This window comes from Myotis lucifugus, unplaced genomic scaffold (assembly GCF_000147115.1).
Source record: "Myotis lucifugus unplaced genomic scaffold, Myoluc2.0 scaffold_162, whole genome shotgun sequence".
Taxonomy (NCBI): Eukaryota; Metazoa; Chordata; class Mammalia; order Chiroptera; family Vespertilionidae; genus Myotis; species Myotis lucifugus.
In genome coordinates this window covers 2,983,220-3,008,123 of record NW_005871210.1, presented here as the reverse complement: position 1 = coordinate 3,008,123, position 24,904 = coordinate 2,983,220, and the positions used below count along the sequence as shown (strand labels likewise).

Here is a 24,904-nt window from a genome sequence, read left to right as displayed (position 1 = left end):
ACTCAGCCCGAATGAACCAATGATCTCCTACTGTTTTACCACTTTATGTCTTTTTTGTCCCTTTTAACCTGGTGGAGCGATTTTATCAATCTGACATAAATTTAACATGGAAAAAACTCAGATACCACTGGAAAGCAAAAACTAATACATTTAGAGAATGTAAGAATATTAGACATTTTACTTTATTTGGGAAGCTCAAGACCATTAAAAAAAACCCTTAAAGATTTGCAGGCACTTTAAGTATGAACCACTAGTGAGATTGAAAAAAAGCCACTGTTACTTCTTTCAGAGGTACCATAAAGTAACTTCTCAATATTTGAGGAAGCATATTTGTTAAAAAGTAAATATAACTAAAGAAAAGTTTTACTAAGAATAACTTTTAATACATTGCAAATAAAAAAGAGCCTACCTTTGTTCAATCCTACATCTTCAATTTGAGTTCAGAACCTATGATTCCAGAATAGCTAGTTAGTATCTAAAATATGGAAGCAAATTATTGACCAAAGCATTCTGGTTTCTTGGGTATCTTCGACCCACGGAAATTTATCACATATTTTCAACACTATAAATGCTAAAACATCCAATGTATAGCCATTATTCTAGATACTTAGTTCACGTTTCCTTATTACCTAATGTGGGGACGAGCCACTCACTTACCCTTCCAAATTCCTACTCAGCGCTGGGCAAGAGATTCATTACTGTTGTGATGCATCAAACAGCATGCTCCTAAATAATAACAAAAACACACACACACACAAAACAAAACAAATAAACAGAAACCAGCATACAAAAGCGAGGGTGTGGGGGTGGGGGGAGAAGATATGTCTTATTGATTTCCTCTCCTGTTTTTATTTTTTCGGCTGAAATCTTCAAGACATGAGTTGGCGCTACACCACTACCACTCACTGGGACCTGAGGTCAGACTCAAAGTCCATATAGATACCCAGACATCTGCTCAGAAATCCTGGCCACAAACATTGGGATGGAAAACTTGGATACTGATTCAAATAGTTCATCTAATAAGAGCTCATAGAAAACGAGGGATCATAGAAAGTGATTCAGTAGATTGAACTATTGTTATCAATTTCCCATGCCCTCTGTCAACTGGAATTATAAAGCCACACCATTTGTCATGTGACTTAGGAGTGGCTTACACCACAGTAGGCAGAGTCTATTTGCCTGGATCATTGATGTTGGCCATGGCCATGTAGTTTTCTTTAGTCAATGGAAAGTAGGTGACAGGTAAATAGAGTGACCATTTTGAGCCAAGATGTTAGAACATAGAGTATTCTGCTGGTCTCACCTGGAATTCTGGAATTCACCATGAAATAAAACATACTCTGGGGAGCCGCTGGTCTCAGAATGATGACAACTCACTGAGCAGACCTGAAGAGACTGAAGCCTGCATCCAAGCTAGCTCAGGAGACCTTGGTCAGTCTCAACTGAGCTCAGCCAAACCACAGCCAACCTGAAGACTTGAGAGCAGAGCATAAATATCTGTTCTTATAAGCTACTAGATTTTTTTTTGCCATGTAGCATTATTGCAGCAATAGTTGGCTGATACCATAGATAAAGAAAACTGCCCAAAGAAATCTCAGACAGATATGTAGCTTTGATGTACAAAAATACATTTATTTTCAACAATTTCAAAACCACTGTCTTTTTTATACAGTAGAAATATTCAAATGGAACAATAAAACCAAGAACAGTATATGTACATATACTGTATATATAGATATGACTCATGCATTTGTATTCCAGTGTGTAGTACAAGTATTGCAATTGTCTGCCCCATTTAACCCTTGAAACAAAAAAGCACGATCTTGAGAAATACACCTAATCCTGTCTAAGCTGCAGCCAGTCAGATTTCTGTGAATCACTTTCTCTCAGGGTCTCATAGAGAGAAATGTGAACAACATCCTACAAAAATCAACAGGGAAAAATTCAGCCTTTCCTCCCATATATATATACAGTATATCATTTTCTAAAACAGTGTGCACAGGCTGAGCCTGAAAATAAAATAAAATAAAATAAAATGCTTACAGCATGGCTTAAAGTGACCCTACTGAAAACAACTGACATGTATACATGTGTGAAAGGGCTGGGGTGCTGGAAAAGAGAATGCTGGCCTTGGAAGCCACTCACTCCAGAGGCAAGAACTATCTTAAGGGAACTGAAGGCAGACATTTGACTTTAAGGAAGGTGTGTATATCTGACAAGCAAATAGCACAGCTTTGCTAAAATCATCTTTGACTAATATCATTAAAGACTAGACCCCTATTTGACCCACCGGATTTGCATGGACTCATGATTCCACAAATACCACCTCCCTCCCAACCTCTCTAACTCCTCCCATGCCACGAGGCACTCACTGGGCTTCACCTACTGCCCAGAGGACTAACTTTAGCTAAGAACAGCCCAATAATTCCCCATAAACATTATACATTTCTTTGGAATCCAACCAGGAAGCAGACTCGTTGTCGTTTTCAGATCCATTGCCTGGCTTCCTTAGAGAAGATCATTTTCTCAGCCTGATATCCTCAATGTTGTCCTTTTGGAGGGAACCCTTGTACGCCCATCTGGATCTCAGTTTGAAGTCTCTAGTGGGCTTCACCTTGCAACTTCTTCCATGTCACTGATGGAACAATAAGACTCCATGTTCTACGATGTTACTATAGTCCTTCCTTTACCAATTGTCCCAAAGAAGCCCCCCCACCCCCCTTATATACATAAGTAGAAACCGGCTATGGCATGGACACAGAGATGCAAGAGTTAATTGTGACAGACAACTGGAGAGCATCCAGAACCCAACACATCAACCAGGCCTGGGGGTTGGTCAGCTCTGAGGGTGAGTGCATAAGCCAACACACGCGTCTTTCTTTTTTCTGTTTTCTTTTTTACTAAACATTAAATTATTTCTCAGGAAATAAAAAGCTATTTACATTGTAATTATATACAATAAGCCATCGGTAGCCTCACTATTGACATGCACGAGGCAGGGCCTCTTTCACAAAAGTGTGCACGCTTCTTGCAGTTATGTCCACTCCCCACCAACTAACCTCCTGCACATCTAACTGGGAAATGGTTTACCTTTTAGGGAAGTGTGCTGGTGGGGGGTTTGTTGGTGATTTGGGGGGATGGAGGTTAATGAAAAGCCAACCCAACTTTAACAGTAAAAAGATAGAGAGACCCACAAGGGAAAAGAGAGTCCTTGCAGAATAAAGCAAGAAGGCTATGGGAAGATACGTACTTTGCCCATAGCACAAATACAACCATTTATTCTTTTTTATCTAATTTCAATCAGTTAAGAATGTTTTCGCCTCCCAAAGCTAAAATCTGCCTGGTATTTATGAAGGGGCCCTTGGTAAACAAAGGGTAAAAAAGACATTTTCATTTTTTCCCATAATAATAGTAATAATAAAAAATAAAAAGTCAGAAAGATGGTTGACCACGTGGCTTGTTGGTATTAAACACTAGTGCAGTTGGGAATCTCCTTTGTGCTTTCGCTGTTTGCAATGGTGGCAATGCCTCCTGCAGGGAAGAGAAGACAGAGGGAGAGAAGGATGTAAATTCCGTCAGCGCAGGAGTCTTTGTTTTATTTTCTGCTAAATAACAAGCCACCTTGAACAGGTGCTTAATATGTATTATTTCCTAGGACACCTAGATATTCTATCCTATCAGCTCACTGGCTCATCTCCTCTATATTTAATGTTTGCCACCCCCCAGCACACAAGGTAGAAGCAATACCTTGCCATCTTATGCTCTACTAATAACTATAGTGATAGCCAACATTCACTGAACACTTACTCTGTGGCAGGCGTTGTGCTAATGATGTAATATCATTCCATTATCACAACAATCTCAGAAGGTAGGTACTATTATTCCCATGTCACAGATGAGGAACATGAGGCACATAGAGCAAGTAGGATGGTAGACCAAGAGGATTGGCTGAGCGAGAAAATGGACCTGGGACCATCTGATGCCAGAGCCTACATGTGTGATTATTAATTAGGACAGATGATGCTTTTGCTCTAAAGAAGAAAAAGTCCAACAGTGATGGATAGTTGGTCTCGTCTCTTCCTTACACTTGATCTACTTTTAAGGAGAAACATTCTGCCAATTTCAAATGGGCCAGAGGTGGTGGGAAAATGTTCAAATATGTCTACGTCATTGTAGCCAGTTCTAGTAGTATCTGAAGAGCAGGCCCAGTGGGTTGGCTGACCTGGTGTCTAGAGGACAGAGGACACAGCACACATACCTATGACCCGGGTGTCCAGCTCTTTGTCCAGCAGCTCCTCAGGCTCGGTGAATTCACTGAGTGTGATTTTGGGGGCGTTTTCACTTTGGCTCACTGACCCAATCATCTCCTGCTCCTTGTCATGTTGAACTTGAGCATAGATGTTAATCCAGGGGATTTTCCTACAGGCACAGGAGCAAAATCACATTATGATCACAGGGCATGTGAACGTGGATATTTGGAAACCCTTGATGATAAGCAGGGGGAAGAAGCTATTTAATAAGACAGGCCAATGTCAGGAAGAGGGGCTGCACACTTAGACACTGGGGTCATGAGGCCAAGAGACATAAGGCCAGAGACTCAGATGCCCAGGGGACATGTAAGCCACAGAACTCCCTAAGGAATGCACCTTCTTCTGTAGTAAAAACCAAGCAGGTGTAAACAGAAGGGCAATGCCGTCCATCAGGTATGCACTAAAAGCCTTAAAACATGTATCCATTATTATGTGTTTAAAGGAGCTGGACTTTGAGACTCATAAGGTTATATCAGAGTAAAAAGATATTTTTTCCTAAGGTTGCATCAGTTTAATTGGTCTCCTTTATGAAAAGCTACAAAATAAAGGACATATAGCCATTGCTATTCTATCCAGAACACTATTCATAGGCTAAGTACCTTAAGTACTTCCAAAGTCAGTTTCCTCATCTGTTCAATAGGAATAACACTAGCTTCCTTTTAGGATTGTAAAGAGGATTAAAGGAAAGACTAAAAGAAGCTAATTAACTTCCTTCAAAGACACAGAAGTAGTGGGTTTACAAGGCAGACAGGCTTGAGGTTAGAGGAGCTGGCAGGTTTCAGTGAAAATCTCAAAGAAATCATCTCCTGACCCCATCTATTATCTCCTGACTCACTGTGTTCCAGCTTCTGTAGCCTCCTTTGAATTCCTATAATCCAGTGCTTCTCAAACCATTTGTGACTCTATAGATCTGGACAGGATGGGCTGAAATTCTGCATTTCTGCCATACTCCCAGGGGATGCTGATGCCACTGGTCTGAGACCTAAACATCAAGTTGTGAAACTCTAATACATCAAACTCATCCCCATCTTGGGGACTTTGAAGCAACTTTTCCCTCTGTCTGCAACACACCTCCTTCTACTCTTCTCATGATACTGTCTTTCAGAACTGGGCCTGCATGTCATTACCAAGAGGTCTCTCCTGACCACCCAACCTTTCCTCCTATAAATGTGATGAGACAGTGTCTATGAAATAAATGAATAGGGTGTTGGTTTAGGGCGATGTAACAGGCAATGTTTGTTGACTTGCTTTCTGTCTTTCTAACTAGACTAAAAACCCAATGTTCATACAGCCTGTGTTTTTATCTTTACTGCTATCCACTTAACTTAGCACAGTACTTGGCACATGGTTTACATTCAATAAGAATTTGTTGAATAAATAAATAAATGACCTCAAATCCTGGGCTCTTTCTACTTTCATATTATGTTCTCAGACAAAATGGTGACATTTTTTAAAAAAATAGAATGCTACATCTAGAAGAGATCTCTCTACCTCATTAAATGAGGAGGAAATTGGACTGTTGTACAGACATTTCATGAAGCTGATTACTGGCACAGATGTTATCAAAACTTGAGACATCTGACATCCACCCCAATCCAGAACATTCTGTGCCTTTCCAAAGGAGAGTCACTCTGTTGTCCTGGCACCAACCAGTAATATTTTCAAACTTCTACATTCTCCTCCCAACTCCAATCACTAGTGGATATAGAGTGTAGGGATACTTAATAAGGCGTTTCTATATCTATATAAGAAGGAAAGATCCAAAAGGTAAGTTTAAAACATGGGTAGTTTCTACCTTTTCTTTACATTCAGTTTTCATGTCCTTAATGGTTGCTTTCCATAATGAAGGAAAATGTCCTCCTGACTCATACTGGTCTGAACCAGTTAAACATAATTTACAAGAACCATGACTGAACAGATTATGTGAGGCAGCGAACCTCAGGCTCTCTAAATGTGTCCAATTAAAAACTCATGCTGCCCCTACTTTCTCATCTAAATAGAAATGCAGCCTAGTGACTCAGATTTCCTTTAATCATAAAAGTACATATTACTCATGAACATTGGGATCAACTGTAATATTTATTAGGTGCTGGGGGCAGAAAAACCATTTCAGATCATACAAGCCTATATAACTCCCCCCCGCCACCCTTTCCTGCTCTCCAAATGATGTCCGTGAAAATTTGAATAAATTTACCCAAAGAAAGTTTGCCCACTTTATTTCAGTCTCTAAAAACAGATTTTTTTCAATATTTTTAATAGATGGTTGGAAGGAAATGAATTTTGTTATTATTTTCAACAGTTAAAAATTGTTAAATTAGTTTTCATTTCTTAACACAGCCACTTGTAGGAATGTTCAGAACCTAAGTCAAAACTGAACTCAACAAAGAAACATAGGAAGTAGGTTTAGAAGCATCTCTTGGGCTACCCATTCATATACATTTAATAAGAGCAGTAAGATGGATCAGCCCAAGTGACCTCTAAAAAACTTCAGTTTTTATTTGTTTGCTTCAACTATGATAAGTGCTGGGAGCACCTGGGAGACAATTTAGAGAAAGTGAAGTAGGCTTCAGATATGATGAAAGCCTTACTGAAAAAAAAAGTACTGAAATAAATATAAAAGCACAAAAGTTTTGTTGTATAATCAGAAAAAATAAGCATCTATATTATGGAAAGGAGGTCTTCGTAGGCAGAGTTTTCAGGAAATAAAAGTCATCTCATAATGATTTTTAATTATATTGCTTAAAATGTCAGATAATATCAGTTCTATACAAGAATAAGATCAAATGTGAGAGACAGGGTGATATTTACTCAAAGGAAGCTTGGGGCTCATGGTAACTCTATTCTCCTTCCCCTGTTAAGGGAAAACTTGGGATCTTGAGATGGTGATTCAGTGCCCTGGCGCACAGTAGTCACTCAATGGATGGTTGTTGAATGAATGCATGGTTTAATGCAGGGGTCCTCAAACTTTTTAAACAGGGGGGCCAGTTCACTGTCCCTCAGACCGTTGGAGGGCAGGACTATAGTTTAAAAAAAACTATGAACAAATTCCTATGCACATATCTTATTTTGAAGTAAAAAAACAAAACGGGAACAAATACAATATTTGTATTTGCATGTGGCCTGCAGGCCGTAGTTTGAGGACCCCTGGTTTAATGAGTTTGTGCTGGTGGTTAAAGGGAGAAAGTTTTGGGTCTGAAAACTCAGCATGGCCAGAGACCTGGAAACAAAAACAGAATTGCCCTTTCCCTACACTGTGTTATCCAAGTGTTGACTAAGCAGGTGTAGCTATTTAAATTTAAATTAACTAAAGTTAAATAAAATTTAAAAATCAGTTCCTCAATGATATTAGTGATGACTGTGTTGAACAGTACAGATTATGGAGCATTTCCATCGTTGTAGAAAGTTCTTTGGGACAATAATGCAAGAAGTAAAGGAGACTCTGGAACTCAGGGGTAAGAACCTGACCCTCCATAGAACCATCACTGGAGTCCCAGGTGATAAGGAGGAACGGAAACCAAAGAAATAAAAGAAGATCCAACAAGACCTCCACCAAAGGCTTGAACATTGGGAGGAAAACTTCCAGAAAAGGTGGCTAAAAAAATAAAATAAATAAATAACTGCTGATTGGTAACTCTTAGCTGACTCTGCTGTTTATCCAGTTTGTCTGGTGTTTGTTAAATGTCGCCTTGGCTGCATGATTCACTGTAAGGGGCATAGAAAGGGTTGGTTGCTATCTGAGGACTATAAAGGGAATAATTCAGAGACTGCGCTACCTGGCATAGATCCGAGTATTGAAGTGTACACATTTAGAGATGCCTATATTAATGAGTTGGCTGTCTAGGGGGTTTAGCAGCATTTGTAAGAGAACAAAAAATTTCTAAGTCATAGGATAAGTCTTGCTTTAATTTGGAGACATCTGACACAAGTACTTCTCTGCAGGACTTCTATTGGGGTTCTAGGGGCCAGAAGAACAAATGTAGCATAGTGGATCTTCAAGCCCCAGCAACCACCAGGCTTCCACACAACCAAATCCTTGGATGAATGAAAGTGTGCTTTGCATGTCACTGGAGTACATCCATAAATGGGCATTGTCTTGACTAGACTGTTTCTATGTTGAATCTTTGCTCTCTCTACTTGCAATATTAAAGAGGTTTCCCCATTTTCAAAGAGAACATGCAGGCGGGCTGACACATCTTCCCTCAAGTGGACATGAACTCACATCCTGTTCTACAAATTGAGTAGTAAGGGGAATCTCTCTCTGCCTTTCTGGTGGTGCTGAAGGATTCCTACTGTTTTGGCTAATGCTGAGATGGATATTGAGTAAAACTGATATTGTAAAGCCTGAGATATACATGAGAGGAGTGTTGAAGGGTGCTGGGGAGCCCTAGCTGGTTTGGCTCAGTGGATAGAGCATCAGCCTGAGGACCGAAGGGTGTGGGTTCAATTCTGGTCAAGGGCACATGCCCGGGTTGTAGGCTTGATCCCCAGTGGGGGGGGGGTGTGCAGGAGGCAGCCAATCAATGATTCTCTCTGATCATTGATGTTTCTATCTCTCTCTCCCTCTCCCCAGAATATATATTCTGGGGAAGGAGTAGACTGAAGCACCTGTAACACTGATCTCTTCCAAAATCTAAAATCATTGTGTTCAGTACCTGGAAACACTCATAGGACCAAGGATGCTTTCAAACCTCATCTGATGATATTCCTATGAAGTACATTTCTATACCAGTGATATTTTTATGAGCCTACTATGTGCCAGTTTGTGACACAGAAGGCACCTTTGGAAGGCATGTTCCTTGTTATCTATAATAATAATGTAGATTTGTTGATTATTTAGTATGTACTTGGTATAGATATTTACATTTGAACTATATGGCAAGCCTATAAAGTATTATACACTTTTTTATAGATGAAAAAAACTAAAATAGCTTAGAGAGAAAATCTAATTGTCCCAGGTTACAAATAGCAAAAGTTAAAATTGGATGTCTTATTTCAGAGTTCACACTCTTTTTTTAAAAAAATATATTTTATTGATTTTTTACAGAGAGGAAGAGAGAGGGATAGAGAGTTAGAAACATCAATGAGAGAGAAACATCGACCAGCTGCCTCCTGCACATCTCCTACTGGGGGTGTGCCCGCAACCAAAGTACATGCCCTTGACCGGAATCGAACCCGGGACCTTTCAGTCCGCAGCCGACGCTCTATCCACTGAGCCAAACTGGTTTCGGCCAGAGTTCACACTCTTGACTAGTCCACCTCTTGGTAGAAATATTACATTATCTAAAGAATGGTAAAGAATTATTGATTTTAATTTCATGTTTTTAATAAGAATCCTATTATATCACTCCTCTTGTGGCCTTCAAAAATAATTTCTGAATACATGTATAGTTTGTTTTTGTTTGTTTTTTTATCAATTTCCCTTTAGACACAAGAAAGGAGTGATGGGGAGATTTTGAGATTAAATATTTTCAGCACGCCAATTTAAATAGAGATACTGTACAGCTATTGCACAAACTAAGAAAATGTGTGTGTGCTCTTGTACTTGCGCATACAAGATTTTAGCTGAATTTTCTCTATCCACCCTGAATGATTGTCAACTTGTAGAAAAAGATATCCTGAATATTTGAGACCTTATTTTAGAAATTTTTAGGTGAGGTTTGAAAACTCCTTACACTTCTTTTGAAGAAAATAAATTGATTACATAAACTACCCCTCCATTCCCTAACTCAATATAGTTATAAATTAGATAGAGTTCAGATTTTTAAATTTATTTATTCCCTGACCCTCAACCATTCTCACTTTTCCCCATTCCCCAATAGAGCTTCAAGGAGAATTAATATCACATAGTTAGGATGAGTTTAGGGATGTTAGTTACAGCAAGAATCAACTTCCATGAATCTAGCCCCAAGAGTAAAATTGAGTGATAGCAGCACATACCTTTTAAACTTGTAGATCAGAAACACAGCCAGTCCAACAAACACCACCGACAAGAGCATGAGCATGGCTGAGCTGCTGCGCCCAGCACTGGAGTCCACCAACGGAGCTAGGAGGGAAGAACATGCTCACTTGGAAGCTATTAGCTGAAAAGTGAGTACCCCCTTGGAGAAAGGAGGCCAGCTGGGTTCCATCTGTATATCCAGTCTCGAGTTGCCCTGCACGCTATCTGGGCACAGGATCCCCAGTTTCAATGACAAAATTGTATTCCCGTCACAGCTTTTTTGGGAAAGTTAACGCCTCTGCTCTTCTGGGAGAGATTTGCTTCGCTTGGTATAAACTGAGCAATGTGTGTTCAGTTAAGGGGAGTAGAAGGAGGGTGTGAAAGTCTTTCTCTTAGCCCGAGTGTCCGTTCACAGGATTACAATTGGCTCATTGGGAACTTTGGGTTAAACACTGCTGCAATGTTTCAGTCTCTTCTCTTACACTGCTCTGGTGAAACATTGCTGGATGAGCACATCTGGAATCTCCACAACTGAAAACTCTTACGGCAAAAAGGGACATTTAACAACTAGGCTCTCCCAGAGATCCAGCAGTGGATGCCCAAAGGAACATGCCTCCTTTTATTACTTTTACAAATCAACCAACTAGAGTTGATCCCTGTTTCAACTTAAACTTCTACATTGTAAATAGAAGGGAGTTTTAAAGTAATTTCATCTGGCCTCCCAATGAACATTCATAGAATCCAGAAATCCCAGAAACTTAGAGAGTTTGAGGACTGCCTAATATAATCCTGTTTCAAATTTTTAAAAAAATTCAAGGTCCAAAGAAATTGTAGGTTTTCTCCAAGATCATCCAGGGATTCAATAGCAAGGTCACTTCTAAAAAAGTCTTCTTGCCACCTCAACAGGAAGCCTTGAGAAAGATGTAATTAATCTTCCTTAATACTCAACACGCAAAAGAGCCCTGCCACAAAGCCATTTTCCAGGCATTTACAGAGAAGTATTTGCCGACTGTCTCCTCCCTCTTCTCTCCAGGAGAACAGATCACCATACCCACTTCCCCCTGAATCCCAACAGGCACTCACCTAACGTCAGCTGTGTGACATACACAATGACTTGAACCCCTGGCTTCAGTTCAAACTGGACCAAGTTTTGGTTTAGAGCATTAAACAGCATCTCCACGATCTAGGGGGGAAAAAGAGAGAGGCTTCATGGGAAGGCGTGACATGTGACAATGCTCCCTCATGGAGGAAGAAACCAGGGTCCATAGGCAGGAAAATGACCATGTTCAATCAGTGGACAGGCTATTAGGACCTCTTTATCAATTTGGGTCTCCCGGAGCCCTGTGAAGCCAAAACAGTAGTCGGTATCATTTGCTTAGACAGGAGAGGATAGTGAGACAGAAAGCTGTGTCCAAAGCCTCCTAGCAGATTCAAGTTGATAATAGACATTGATGTTTCATTCAACTCCTAGTTCAGTGCTCTTTTATTCATGCCTTTTAACTTACCATAGAAAAACCTGTGGTGGGGTCCAATGAAAGAAAGTCAACCCATCAGTAGTTCTTTAATCTGATCAAGCTATACCCACAGGGTAGAGAGGTCCCTGCCAGGATTAAAGCAGACACATATACCCCAGCCCACTCCTCTGCGCTGTTTTCTCCCTTAGAGACAATGGGAGGCAAACATCAAAGCAGAAGCTGCCTCCTTTTTATGGGATAATTTTTCCTCTTTACTTCTCCCCAGCAAGTCTCAGAACACATAACATCGATTTAATCACTCCGTAATTCCCACATGGAAGCACAGGCAGATTTAGGCTGCTGTCCCTAACACTTATCTCGCTGTACTCGCCTTAATACCACAGCTGCTATTTGTCACTGTAATTACCTATTTATCTAAATGGATGGATATTGTAGCTTCCAAATATAATTCACACATGCCACTTGCTATTTCAGAATAAAGAGGTCTTGTAAAAGTGATGTATGCATAAGCTGAATTTATTTTGGGCCAAGTTAACTATGCCACCCTGAAATGCAAGGATCAATTTCATTTCCCAGAGAAATGACTGCGATGACATCTATGCTGCTTGAGAAGGACTGAGGATAGATGTGGGGATGCGGTGATGGCCAGGTGAGTAGCAGAAGGACGTGGAAGATGTTTATACAATGATTACCTCATATGGGAGCAAATGTGTTTGATTCATGCCGATTTTTAGCAGCCTCATTCTCCCTTATTTTCACCTTTGATGTGGCATCTGGGGAGGCAGGGAAGGGGGAAGCAGAACACAGACACCAAGACCCCCACGGAGCAGGAGTGAGAGGGAGAAGCACGGGACTGGCCAACTCCTTTATTTCCTGGTCCGTGTGCAGGTCACGGGAACTATATGCCCCTTTGGTAAGGACAGTAAATCACAATCTCATTGGGAAACACAGCTTCCTTAGTCAAAGCAAGCTGAGGCAAACCGTCTCTCTCCAAAGAAACATGTTCAAAGCAGTTCCTGTCCCCTCCAGAAGCAGAACTTAGATGACCGGGATTTTGAAAGACAAGAAATAGAGAAACTCAAATTCCTCTCTTTCTTACCCACATCCGTCTCCTCTGGGACAAGTCATTGGGGGGGAGATATTAGCAAGTTGAAGGACTGGCAACTGTTGGAAGGAATGATGCTGATTGCTCCAGTCTATGTGCATCTATGTTGATTTGGGGTTAAGCTGATTATTCTTCAAAGCTCTGAGTACTGGCGAAAGAGTGACAGGCTGATGGGCCAATGGGAGAGACCCTGTCTCCCTTTTAGGCTGAAATTACCTTTGGGTCCCCTTAGAATGTGAGGTACAGGCAAGTGTTCTAGCCAAGTTTGCTTTCACTTACTTGTTCCAGGTCCTCTTCATTGCCTTTCCGCCTCTCCGTCAAGTTCTTTGGGGGGAGGATAAAGAGCTCTGCTGAAGTTGGGAGGCCAGGGAACACAGCAACCAGGATCTGGTCTTCCGGGACACTGGTTACCTGCAAACATGCGTAGATGGAAGAGTGAGGTCCCAGCCTTCCCCAAGTCAACAACAAGGAGCAGAATATGCACAGATATGTCTTATATATGTGCAGTTTTTGAAAAAATTTTAATCCTTACCTGAGGATATGTTTTTATTGATATTTAGAGAGAGAAGATGGGAGAGAGAAGGAGAGAAACATTGGTGCATGAGAGAAACATTGATCGGTTGACTCCCATTCATGCCCCAAATGGAAATTGAACCCAAAACCTAGGTATGTACCCTGACCTGGAAACGAACCCCCAATCTTTTGGTGTATGGAATGAAGTTCCAACCAACTGCGAAACCTAGCCAGAGCTATAAGACTTCTATATATTTTTTTAAAATGCAGCACTTCAGGCACAGGTTCCCATAGACTCCAACCTTTTTTTCCCTGGTCCCCTAGAAGTGCTTAGTTTCACTACCTCTTCTGCTCTGGCTTACATTTTTACTGAAGCTAAAATACTATCATAAGTGATTTTCAAAGTATTGTTTGCTAGGAACATTTGCAAAAGCTCCCCCCCATATTTTGTTTTTCTGCACTTAGAGAGTTCTGGCTAAAACATGAACAGACTGGCTGCAAATGAGAAATAAGAAGTTATAAACAAACATGGGAAATGCAAATGAAAGAAAAAAGCAAAGCAGCACTGGTTTTCACTTACTAAAGCGGGATTTTTTATGAACTTAAATTAGCTAATATTGGTGAGGCTTCAATTAAGAGGTCCCCTCATTTGTTGCTGGCAGCACTAAAAATTGATACATATTGTGCCAATTTGGTTTTCAAAAGACTTACTTGGAGGCCATAAAAATTTTTATACCCTTCATTCAATAACTGTAACTTGGGGTGTTTGTCCTACAGAAATGATCTCAAATATAGGAAAAAAGGGGCATATGAAGAAAGAATCACTCATAATTTTATAATAGCGAATAAGTAGAAAAAAGTACAAACATTTGAAAAAATTTAAAGAAATAAATGATATCGTCAACCTGTTAGTATTACTCTACCATTAAGATGATAATTAGTACTAAGCCAACATGGAGAAATACTTATGCTAGCTGCATTCTAATCTATTTCCTTCTATTTCTTTGGTTACAGCTCTATAAAAATAAAAATGTATAGGAATTAAAAAGCAAAACAAGACACTAAATGTTATGTTAAGATGCTGAGATGATGAGTTAATTTTTCTATTTCTTGAGTGTTTGGGAAAAGGATTATGTTGCTTTATGATACAAGCTTCAAAGTAAGCTTCCGTCTGAAAGCAATTTCTTGAAGAAAACAAAACTCCAAGTTTTACTCCTGTAAAGAGGATTGAATATTCTCTCCTAAATGTCTTTTATCCAGAACAATACTTCTAGTGCCAATCTAAATATGATAATACAGTTTTCGTTTTGATGGAGATAACCACCTCCTCTCCTGACTAGCTCTGCAGGAAGTGATCTCCTGCATCTCAGCCTCTGGTCCTAACCCTTTCCAGAACACCACCCCACCCCATTGCTGGGACTCAGTTCATGTCCACGGTGACAGGTGAGTGCATCCACCTGTATGGTCTTTTCTCTGGTCACTTTATATTGTATGTTGACATTCCCGGGGTGTTTTGTGGACACCCCATTCATTTGAAAAATGCCCGACAGAGTAGAAACTCAATAAATAGTTGCTGGATTGAACAGAATTAGAGGGATTAGTTGTTTCCCATTTGATTAGCACCAGAACTTGGGATAGAGATTGAAGTCTCAGAAATGTGACAACAAAAAGTGAGGGTCTACTTGAGGAGAAGTAATAAGCAGCAGTCAGGCAGTCAGAGGCCTAAAATATCCACCAAGAAGAGAGGCATCCCCTTGGGACCTGAGTGGGCTTTGCCAGAGGCCTCATGTTTTGCTGGAAGGTGTGACCCTGAGTAGCTGGAGGCCTAGGTACTGAAGGACATAGAGCAAGAAAGTCTTATCCTAACCAGTCAGAGGAAGCAACTCTCCAGGGACTGGACTGAGGACCCAGTGGAGTGAAGTGGCTGAGCCTGTACATGCCGTGGCTGCTGTGACCCTTTGCCCTAGGGAACTATGGTCTTGGGGAGCATCAGTCAGTTAGGAACCCTGGAGGGACCTTGGAGTTATGTGTCTAAGGTCAGTTAACCTCATCCAAACAGACATATGAGTGATTTGTTTTGTGATATTTAAGACTGAGGGATCAACTGGCATGGCTTTTATTATTTACTAGAGGCCCAGTGCACAAAATTTGAGCACTGGGGGTGGGGTGGGGAGGGGGTCCCTTAGCTTTGCCTGTGCCCTCTCACAGTCTGGAAGCCCTTGGGGGATGTCTGACTGACAGCTTAGGCCCATTCCCCACAGGAGCGGGCCTAAGCCATCAGTTGGACATCCTTAGTACTGCTGCAGAGGTGGGAGAGGCTCCCGCCATCACCGTTGCAATCGCCAGCCGTGAACCTGGCTCAGGGCTTCTGGCTGAGGAGTGCTCCTCCTGTGGGAGCACACTGACCACCAGGGGGCAGCTCCTGCATTGAGCGTCTGCCCCCTGTTGGTCAGTGTAGATCACAGCAACCAGTTGTTCTGCCATTTGGTTAATTTGCATATTAGCCTTTTATTATATAGGATTAGGATTATTATTATAATTACCAAGTTATGGATTTAAAAGCTTGTATGTTTTTAATAAATACAGTCATACAAAATACAACAAAATTCTGGAAGTTGCAATCACAGTCATCCAGGAACAGCCTCATTTTCATCCCTTTCTATGAACAATCTTTGTAAAAAGATTTGAGGTGAAGTTCATCCTCTGAACAATTCCCTGCAGGAATGCTTGTATATTGTTCTCTTTTACTTACTTGTCTTCCTTTCTGTGAGCTCCTTTTCCTTATCCGTCCCTGGAGCTTTCTCCTCTGTCTTGGGAGGCATCAACATCCATGCCTGCCCTGCCCCCACTCCTCCTATGAGTAGGGGGTGGGGGGGTTAAGGACTTCCAGAGCCTCAGCTCCCACATCTCTACCTCAAGCTGCATTTCTGCTTGATCTTAAGATCCATATTTTCAGCTCTCCTGGTTATCTTAACCCAATTGTTTCTCATGTCCTCCAAACTTGTATGGAAGATCAAATCATTATTGCTCCCCCAGAATGCTTCTCCTATATAGTCCCCACCTTGACTAATGGCAAGGGCATCTCTTACCTACCCTTCTAATCAAAAAGAGTCTCCCTCCTCCTTCTCATCCACACTACATATTATTGGCCACCAATTCTATTGTTTAACGTCCCAAATAAACGTTGAATCTTTCCTCTTCATGATTTTATTATCTCTGACTAGGATAACTATGGTAGTCTTATAACTGCTCATCTTTTGTGAAATATTTCCCCCACTCTATTCAATTCCCACCTTAGCAGCCCATCCTCTGTATTGCCACCAGAATGGATATTTGAAATATAATTCTATAGTCAGGATTTTTCACTAAAATAAAAAACAACACATTTCACACTTGCCAGTACCTATGAGAGGCACTTCAAACTCCTTCTAGCTTCTCAGACTCTTCACAAACTGACTTAACCATCCTAGCTCAACATTAGCCACACTTGCCCTTAAAACCTAAAGACTGGCTACACTACTCTGCCATTTTCAAATGCACTGTGCTCTTTCAGTAGTCCTCGGCTTCGCACATGCTGTTCATTCTTTCAGAAAGATAGCATCCATTGTTAACTACTACTTATCCTTTAAAACAGTCCAGGTATATTCTCCAAAGACCATTCTCATAGTTCATAAGTATTTATTGAATCACCACTATGTGCTAAGCCTGCACTTTCCTGAATAATGTGAATCTCACTTCTCTCCATGCTCTTTGATATGCTGGTATGCCTCTACCATAGAACTAGTTGCATGATAGAACTGACCATGTTTTATTCATTTTATTGTAGTACTTAGCTCTGAGCAAAGGGTTCATAAAACCCTTTCAATATTCTCTAAGGCAAATCTGACTTTGTTTAACTCTATACAATCTACTGGCATGCTCTATTTCCTGGCCTGTAGCCTTCTAATGGCTAACAGTGGTCTTGGAGTCCAAGTGTTTGATTCAGAAAAACCCTTTGCGTGGTGTGGGGGGAAGGAAGGGAGATGAAGTCAGCCAAGTAAATGATAGTAGTGTAGACTCAATGAGTGGTCCTTATCCTATCTAATAATAGACAAACATGGTAATTGACCATACCTTCGCTACGCCTCCCATCGGCTAATCAGTGCAATATGCAAATTAACCGCCAACAAAGATGGCGGCTAATTTGCATACTGCAGGCAAATCCCGCTGCACCGCCCCACCTGGGGCTGGCGGCAGCGCGATCCGGAGCCTCCGCCCGCCCCAGCGCGTGATCCTGGCCTGCCGTGTGTCGGGCGGGACAGGCAGGGCAGGCGGCAGCGAGATTCCCAGCCGCCGCCCACCCCTGTGTGGGATCTGGGCCTGTCGTGTGTGGGGCCGGGCAGGCGGGGCAGGTGGCAGCACTATCTGAGCTCGGGATCTGGGCCTGCCATCTGCAACCGGGAGAGACGGGGCAGACACTGCGGGATTGGGCGTGCCATCTGCCACCAGGGGAGCGGGCCTAAGCCAGCAGGTGGTTATCTCCTGAGGGGTCCCAGAATGTGAGAGGGCACAGGTTGGGCTGAGGGACGCCCCTACTCCACCCCGCACCAGTGCACAAATTTTTGTGCACCGGGCTTCTAGTTATTTCATAAAAGGGATCAAGCTCCTATATTGGAAAAAAAAACTTGGGATAAATATGGAGCCAATCTCCATCTTCTTCAAGCACATCTATCTATCTATCTATCTATCTATCTATCTCTCTCTCTCTCTCTCTTCCCTTCCACCCCACCCACCATCCCTCCATCATTTCTTATCCCCTTCTATTTTTCCCTCTCTTTATTTTTAGAGAAAATACTAATCAAACTATAAAATGGGAGGTTTTAACCCATGAAAATGTGTTGTGGAGGAAACCATCTGGCTTTTTATTCATAAAGATTCCAGCAAATATAAAGCCAACTTACTTTAACTAAAGCTCTCTTGATGACATTGCCAATATCTTGTCTCCACTCTGGAATGTCAGGGTTGTGGTAATCCAGGTTAGGAGAGAATGATAACAGCTGGGACTGGAAGTATTCTGCAAGGAGAGAGAGTGTGTGAGTGAGTGAGACCAAGAGAGGGTGTGATAGGTGGGAAGACTCCACAATCACCATGCTATAGAAAAACCATCTGCTCTTTCATGTAGCCTCAACTATACTAGTAATTCCTTCACTCCAGCCTGTTTCTTGGTCTCTGAAAGAGTGTGGGATTTGATGACTGGAAGTAGATTTGTGCTCCCACCATTTTTTTCTTAGTTCCTAAGATCTTAAGCCCTTCTTGTAAAAGAATATTACCTGAAATGAAACATAAGTATAAAAACCCAGGAGAAGACTTTTGCTACTATAGGTGGTATCATGCAGAGCCAGAAAGAAAGCATTAAGTTGGGCTTAATGAGGAGAGAATATTGTGCTCTTCTTTCATTTCCTTTGTCCATCCTGCTAGCACTGCCTCCAGGGGCTAGAAAGTAAGTTGATACCCTGGATCTAGGGTGTAGGTAATGTTCAACTTCTTTACCTGGTTGGTGGGTGCAAGGCTTTGTTCACTTTGTGGTAATTCATAAAGCTAAGACAATTATGATGTATACTTTCCTATATTATATTTACACTTAAATAAAAAGTTTTAATTTAAAAAATCGTCTTGGTGTCCCGTGAGAGAGCATGAACATAGTGTTTGGAAGAAATATAAGAAAGGTCAGAGGAGCTAGTACAACTTTCTAGAAAAACCTTGAAATAGTGACTGTTTTTAGGGGCTTGAGGGAGGTTGTGTGGGATTGTGGTAAAAGCACAATATTACTTAAAATAAATTTAAAAATGAAGAATGGTTCTCCAGGATTGAGAACTGGATAGTAGCCTCATTTACCACTCTTCTGCCTTCCTTCAACCTTACATTCTTAGCCTTATGTTCCGTCTTTGCAGCCAATGATGTTAGAATCTCTACCAATAAAACAACAATAACACATAGGTTGTATGTAGCTCATCTCAGGGAGCATAAGATGACACCTCCCATTTTGAAATCACTGGCCCTGATCTTCACAAAGAGTGGGTGCTGCATGTGTATTGTAGATACTTCAATAGGACCCCAGATCTAGATGGTTTCCTGACAGTTTTTCAAGTTAGGTTTCATTTCAACCTCTGGTAAATCTCTCTCTAATGAGCCCATTAGGTTTTGATGCACACACATCCCAGAAGACAACAGATGCCTGTCTGTGCCCTGCATTTATTTAGGAACAAGGTAGGAAAAAAGTTTGCATGCCCCTTGATGACATACATCGCTTTCCCATGACCTGGTGAATTTCCAAAGCAGTCAGCAATTGTCACTAGGGTGGATTGGCTGGGTAGAAAGAGGCATCACAATGACTATTTTCAGGGCTTACCATGAACTGCGATGTCTTTTGTGTCCTGGATGAGGGCATTCCCAGCGGCCACCTGAACAGTGATGGTGTTGGTTCCCTCTGCAAGGAACGTGAAGGAAATGCTGCTGTCCAAGGTGATGAGGGGCTAAAAGGAACAGAAAGACCAATTTAATCCTCTGTGGGATATGAGATTTCCTCCTTCCTGTAAATCTCAGACGGTCACACATCTGCATAGCATTCACATATCCCAGGGGATCCTAACTTAAGAATAGAAAAAAGAAGATTACACAGCTTCCCCGAACTGTGATTATACCTTATATCCAGTATCCAAGAAGAGTATTTATAAAGTCTAAATGCACTATACTCCTGAGAGATGGAGCTACAACTGGACACCCTGGATTTTGCATGTCATTCTATTCCTTCCCCTGGGGCAAAGGAAAAGTGACTTGTGCAACCTATTCCTATTGGCTCTGAAAATAGGAGATCATTCCTCTCCCCCAATATTCCATGTCACTTGTATCTTCATCCTGTTTTCCATGAACTCTAGACTATTCAGAGAAGTGATTGCATTTTAATAACTTCTGTATCACCCGCCCTTGGCACACCATCTTCCATAGAGCAGAATGTATCTGTAAGTTGGATGCCAAGGCATACTACTGGCTTTTTATTTTATTACATCTGTGCTTTTCACTGCAAGCCACTTCAATATTTTTAATAGGCAGAAAACATATCCACATATATGTCTGCGACCATTTTTTAAATCCTTTTGTTCTTTTTCTGTTTTATCTTCCTTCTCACAACAGATGGGGATCTGCCTAGGATGAAAAGAGAAACAGAATAACATTTTCCCCTTGCGAATTCGGATCTTGATAAAATCAGATGCTTATTGGAGAGAAGAGAATGAAGATCTTAAGATCAAAGAGTCGCTATTCAGTGGCCACACTGAGGTCCACGCCCTGTCAAGTCCTCCGGTGTGTGCAAGGTAAGAAACAGGAGGAGGCTTCTCCAAAGCAGCTCAAAAGAGATATGACAAGCTGAGGTGAGCACACTCCCTCTCCTCTCTGTTCCAGGACAACACTGGGATAGAGGATAATAATGTTGGGGGTGCAGAGAGCTGCCCTTGAAGGGGGTGGTTGTCTGCCAGTGCTCACAGGGCAAACGCATGCATCTTAACTGAACATGGCTTGGATCTGTGGGCCAGGACCCGCAGAGGCTCGGAGATGCAGCTTTCAGAGGGCATCCCTGCTGCAAGACTGGGATTCCTTCCTAGCTCAGAATTTTCAGCTGGGCCTCTAAAATAATAATTTGATTCTTCTGCTTTAAAATTCCATAGATCCATTTCATGACCAGGATGATAGCTAGAGTTTGGCAGGATTAAAGATGTTGCTCTAAATTTTTGACACTCTTTCTTCGTTATTTGCTGAATGAAAGAGAGAAGTTGAATATAAAGGGATATATTCTCCCCTTTAACTAAGAGTAAAGCTTAGAATTCAAGCATTCTTCCCCATGCTTATGGCTCTATGATAATACACACCAGGGTGTGGCCTTATGAATTAAACAACAACTTAGGTACAAGTAGGTTCTGTGAAGTACTTCTTCAATGGGACAATAGTGGCTGTTTAGTGTCCTGTGTTGCAAATGAAGCTGAAGTCAAGTTGGGCTTAGCATAGCAATGTCAACCATGGTGGCAGAATAAGGGAAAAACAGGTCGCCTGTCCCATAAAAAGAACAGAGATATTAAACTCTGGCTGGTTTAATGAATGACCTTGGGTGAAGTTTCTTCCCATTCTGGTCCTTAGTTTTTATCTGTTATATGAAGGGCTTGGTTTAGAAAAGCTGTGAGGACTCATTCAGCATCAAAATGGCTTTAGACCCACTTTCTACTTCCTACTGGTCAACCCATTGGGTTTTATTTGCCAGAGTACCTTCAACTGCTTCATCACCTTAGAAAAAGTTCAGTTTTACAAGAAATTGCAATAATTATTTCTAAAGTACTAGTACTATTTTACATTTATGACTTAGAAATCTCACTCTTGGAAATTTAATCAAGATAGAAAATACAATAGGGTGGTAAAAGTCTGGGGTGGGATGGGAATGGGGTGGAAGGGGGCAATGGGGGAAAAAGGGGGACATATGTAATATTCTCAACAATAAAGATAAAAAAGATAAAAGAAAATATGTCAAGAAACAAAAAAAATGTTCATAGCAGTATATTCATAACAGCCGAAAACTAAAAACAGCCTAGGAGAATTTATCAGTAGAAAAATAAATAAAGAAGCCAAAGTAAAGAACAAGTTTTGATGTACATAATAATATACATGAATCTCAAAACCATAAGAAGTGAAAGAAACCATATACAGGGGTGAGCAAAGGTAAATTTACAGCTGTTCATCTATAAAATATAGAACATAAGAATAAATAATAAAAGAAGAGTAAATGCTGTGCTTTGCATACTTTCAAAAAATTGACCTATTTATGCCCACCCCTATTATAAAATAATTCATATTCATGGAATCATTTATATGAAATTCTAGAACTGGCAAATCTAAACTCTGATAAAAAACAACAACAGTGGTGGTTCTGGGCACTGGGAATGGGAGTTGACTGAGAAGAAGCATGAGAGAGTTTTTGGGAGTAATAGAAATACTTCATATCTTGATAGAAATTTTGATTATAGGTAATGCCTTTGTCAGAGCTCAGGAAGTATATACTTCAAATGTATGCATTTAATTATTGGTACATTTTATACCTCTATGGGGAGGGGGTAAATGAACATTGAATTATTGTTAATGACTTGCAAGCTAAAGCATTTAGGACAAAGTATATAAGTGTATGCAGTTAACTTTGAGATGGATCAAAAATTAATATTAATTAATAGATGGATAGAGAGATGGACAGATCAACATATATATGATAAAACAAGCATAGTAAATGCTAATGGTAGACTACAGGTGGTAGGTATATGGATGTTCACTATAAAATTATTTCGACTTCAGTGTATATTTGAAGATTTTAATAATGAAACATTGGGAAAGAAACAAAAAAGAATAATCAATGTGTTTTCATTTTTCTTGATTCCATGGATTACTCTCTATGACCAGGACTATATTACATTGCCCTTCTATTTTGGTGACTGCCCTCAGCGATCTCTCATCTCTTCCCATCTCTCCCACCAGGATATTTTTCTCCCGTAAAAGTTGGGTCTTCATGGAGCCATCGCTACCTCCATGCCATCTCCTTCAGCTCTTGGTGGTCTGCATGGCCCTCTCTCCTTTCTCTGCACACTCCTCTTATCTTAGACCCAGATATTTGGTATGCCATCCCTTTCTGAGGGGACTGAAATCCCTCTTACCCCAGCAGATTTGATCTTTCCCCCATATAGCTGCTTCCCTAGGAGATCCAGGGACCAAGCAAGAACACAGGGCAGCAGGACAAGGAAATGTCATCTGAAGTAGGAAGGAGAATGGCATCCCACCATCCCAAAGGGCCCTGCACCACAGCAAAGAGACTGTGCTAAAGGCAGCACACAGCGTGGCAGGCCATAGGCTCCTGCGCTGGGGAAATGGCAGGAGCTCATTTAGTTTTCAAAATTGCTTTTGTTTTCCATCAGCTGTTATGGTATCATGGCTGCTTTCACCTTCCTTGAAAAGCTGGAACACTCTACAGGATCCTTGAGCTCCGTGTGGGCCACTGATAGCTAGTGCCCAATGTTAAATTAAATCAAGTATTTAAGGTTCATTTATAAAATCTATTAGGCAAGCAGATGCATTTATTAAGCCAGACCTCTGTTAATCCCAGCAAATTGGCCTTTTCAGAGCCTCACAAATCCAACAGGCGGCCAGAAGGCGATTGACTTCTCTATCTCTGTGCTTTGTCCAAGCTGCAGGGCCAGACCACTGAGAGGCTGCTTAGAATAATACCTCATGTCCTGCCTAGGCTGTGGACTACATCCCTGCCCACAGAGAATCCCTCATGCGAGACAGGTCCCCTCTTACCCACTGGGCCCAGCAAGAAATCAACATGCAATGATTGAACCTATCAGTGAGAGATGTGGAACTGAGTGACTACTTAGTTACAAGATTTCCACTGGACCAATGAAACGGAACTTCAGGGAAATCTTTGGATGCAGCCTATACCAGTTTTCCAGACACACTAAGACTTAGTGACTAAGTCAAGTTAATATTAAATATTATATGATTGTCACAATTTAAATGTATACCTTGATGAAAACGGCCATCCAAAATTGAACAGACTATGCAATAAATATACTTAAAGCCTTCAGCTGATTACATAGTAATGTGCAAAAAATGCTTATTATAAAAAGTGTAAAAGGCAGAATATATAATTTGGGTATACTATGATGAGCATTATGTAAAATATCTAAAATACACACAAAAACAGGAAGAAATAAGGCAAAATCATATGTGTAGAATATTATTTGTGACTATGGTGTTAATGTGAAAATTTATTTTCGGGGGGGGGAAGTCCACACACACACACACACACACACACACACACACAGGCTCAAAACTCTTCAAAAGTATCTCAGTGTCTAAAGTATCACTGTCCATAAACCTGATTCTAGCTTCCATTATTCTATCCTAAATTTGAGTCTCTATGACAAAATAAAAAGCATTCATTTATGTTATTGAAAGCCATGTGTTATCTAGCCTTCCCACCTTTCATTTCATTCTCTGGTTTCTGCATACATGTATCCTGTGTGTTGTCTGAATCTGTCTACACAGAACACAACCATGCCCAAAGCCTTTACATGCAAATCTCTTTCCCTCCTCAGTTCTGCCTCAGTTCTGCTGCTCCTGTAATGCCTGCTTAGGAACAACTTCACACAGGACTCATTCCATAACCAGCAAACTCTGTGTCTATCACCTCCTAGGCTGCTGGACTGGGCCAGGAATATTACATTCTTTAGTATAGTGCCTTATCTGTAGTATCTAATTACCTTACAGTATTTAGAATATCTATTACCTTAGAGTACCTGTTCTTAGATGTGAACCTCATAGCCTCAACTACAGATTATATTTCTTAGAGGCAATGATTGGAATCTACACCGCCTTACATTCCTCAAAACATGTAACACAAAATATAGGCTCTTGAAAAAGAGCCATAGAGCTACTGATTCAATTCCACATCTCTCACTGATAGGTTCATATATGAGCCTATATTAGGATTTCTGGA

At 40.9% G+C, this 24,904-nt stretch overlaps 1 protein-coding gene across 1 annotated transcript in view; it reads right to left on the bottom strand.

The window, feature by feature from the left end:
• Window positions 1-1,607: 1,607 nt before the first annotated feature.
• The window catches only part of SORCS3 (sortilin related VPS10 domain containing receptor 3), a 506,985-nt gene continuing 483,688 nt past the window's right edge, over window positions 1,608-24,904 (bottom strand). The window contains exons 21-27 of the mRNA XM_006095936.3: window positions 19,730-19,853; window positions 18,282-18,394; window positions 13,108-13,239; window positions 11,332-11,431; window positions 10,248-10,353; window positions 4,259-4,419; window positions 1,608-3,531 (exon numbers count right to left, since the gene is read on the bottom strand). Of these exons, the coding sequence (XP_006095998.1) occupies window positions 3,467-3,531; window positions 4,259-4,419; window positions 10,248-10,353; window positions 11,332-11,431; window positions 13,108-13,239; window positions 18,282-18,394; window positions 19,730-19,853 (801 nt within the window). The 3' untranslated portion in view covers window positions 1,608-3,466. The remainder of the gene's footprint in view (window positions 3,532-4,258; window positions 4,420-10,247; window positions 10,354-11,331; window positions 11,432-13,107; window positions 13,240-18,281; window positions 18,395-19,729; window positions 19,854-24,904) is intronic.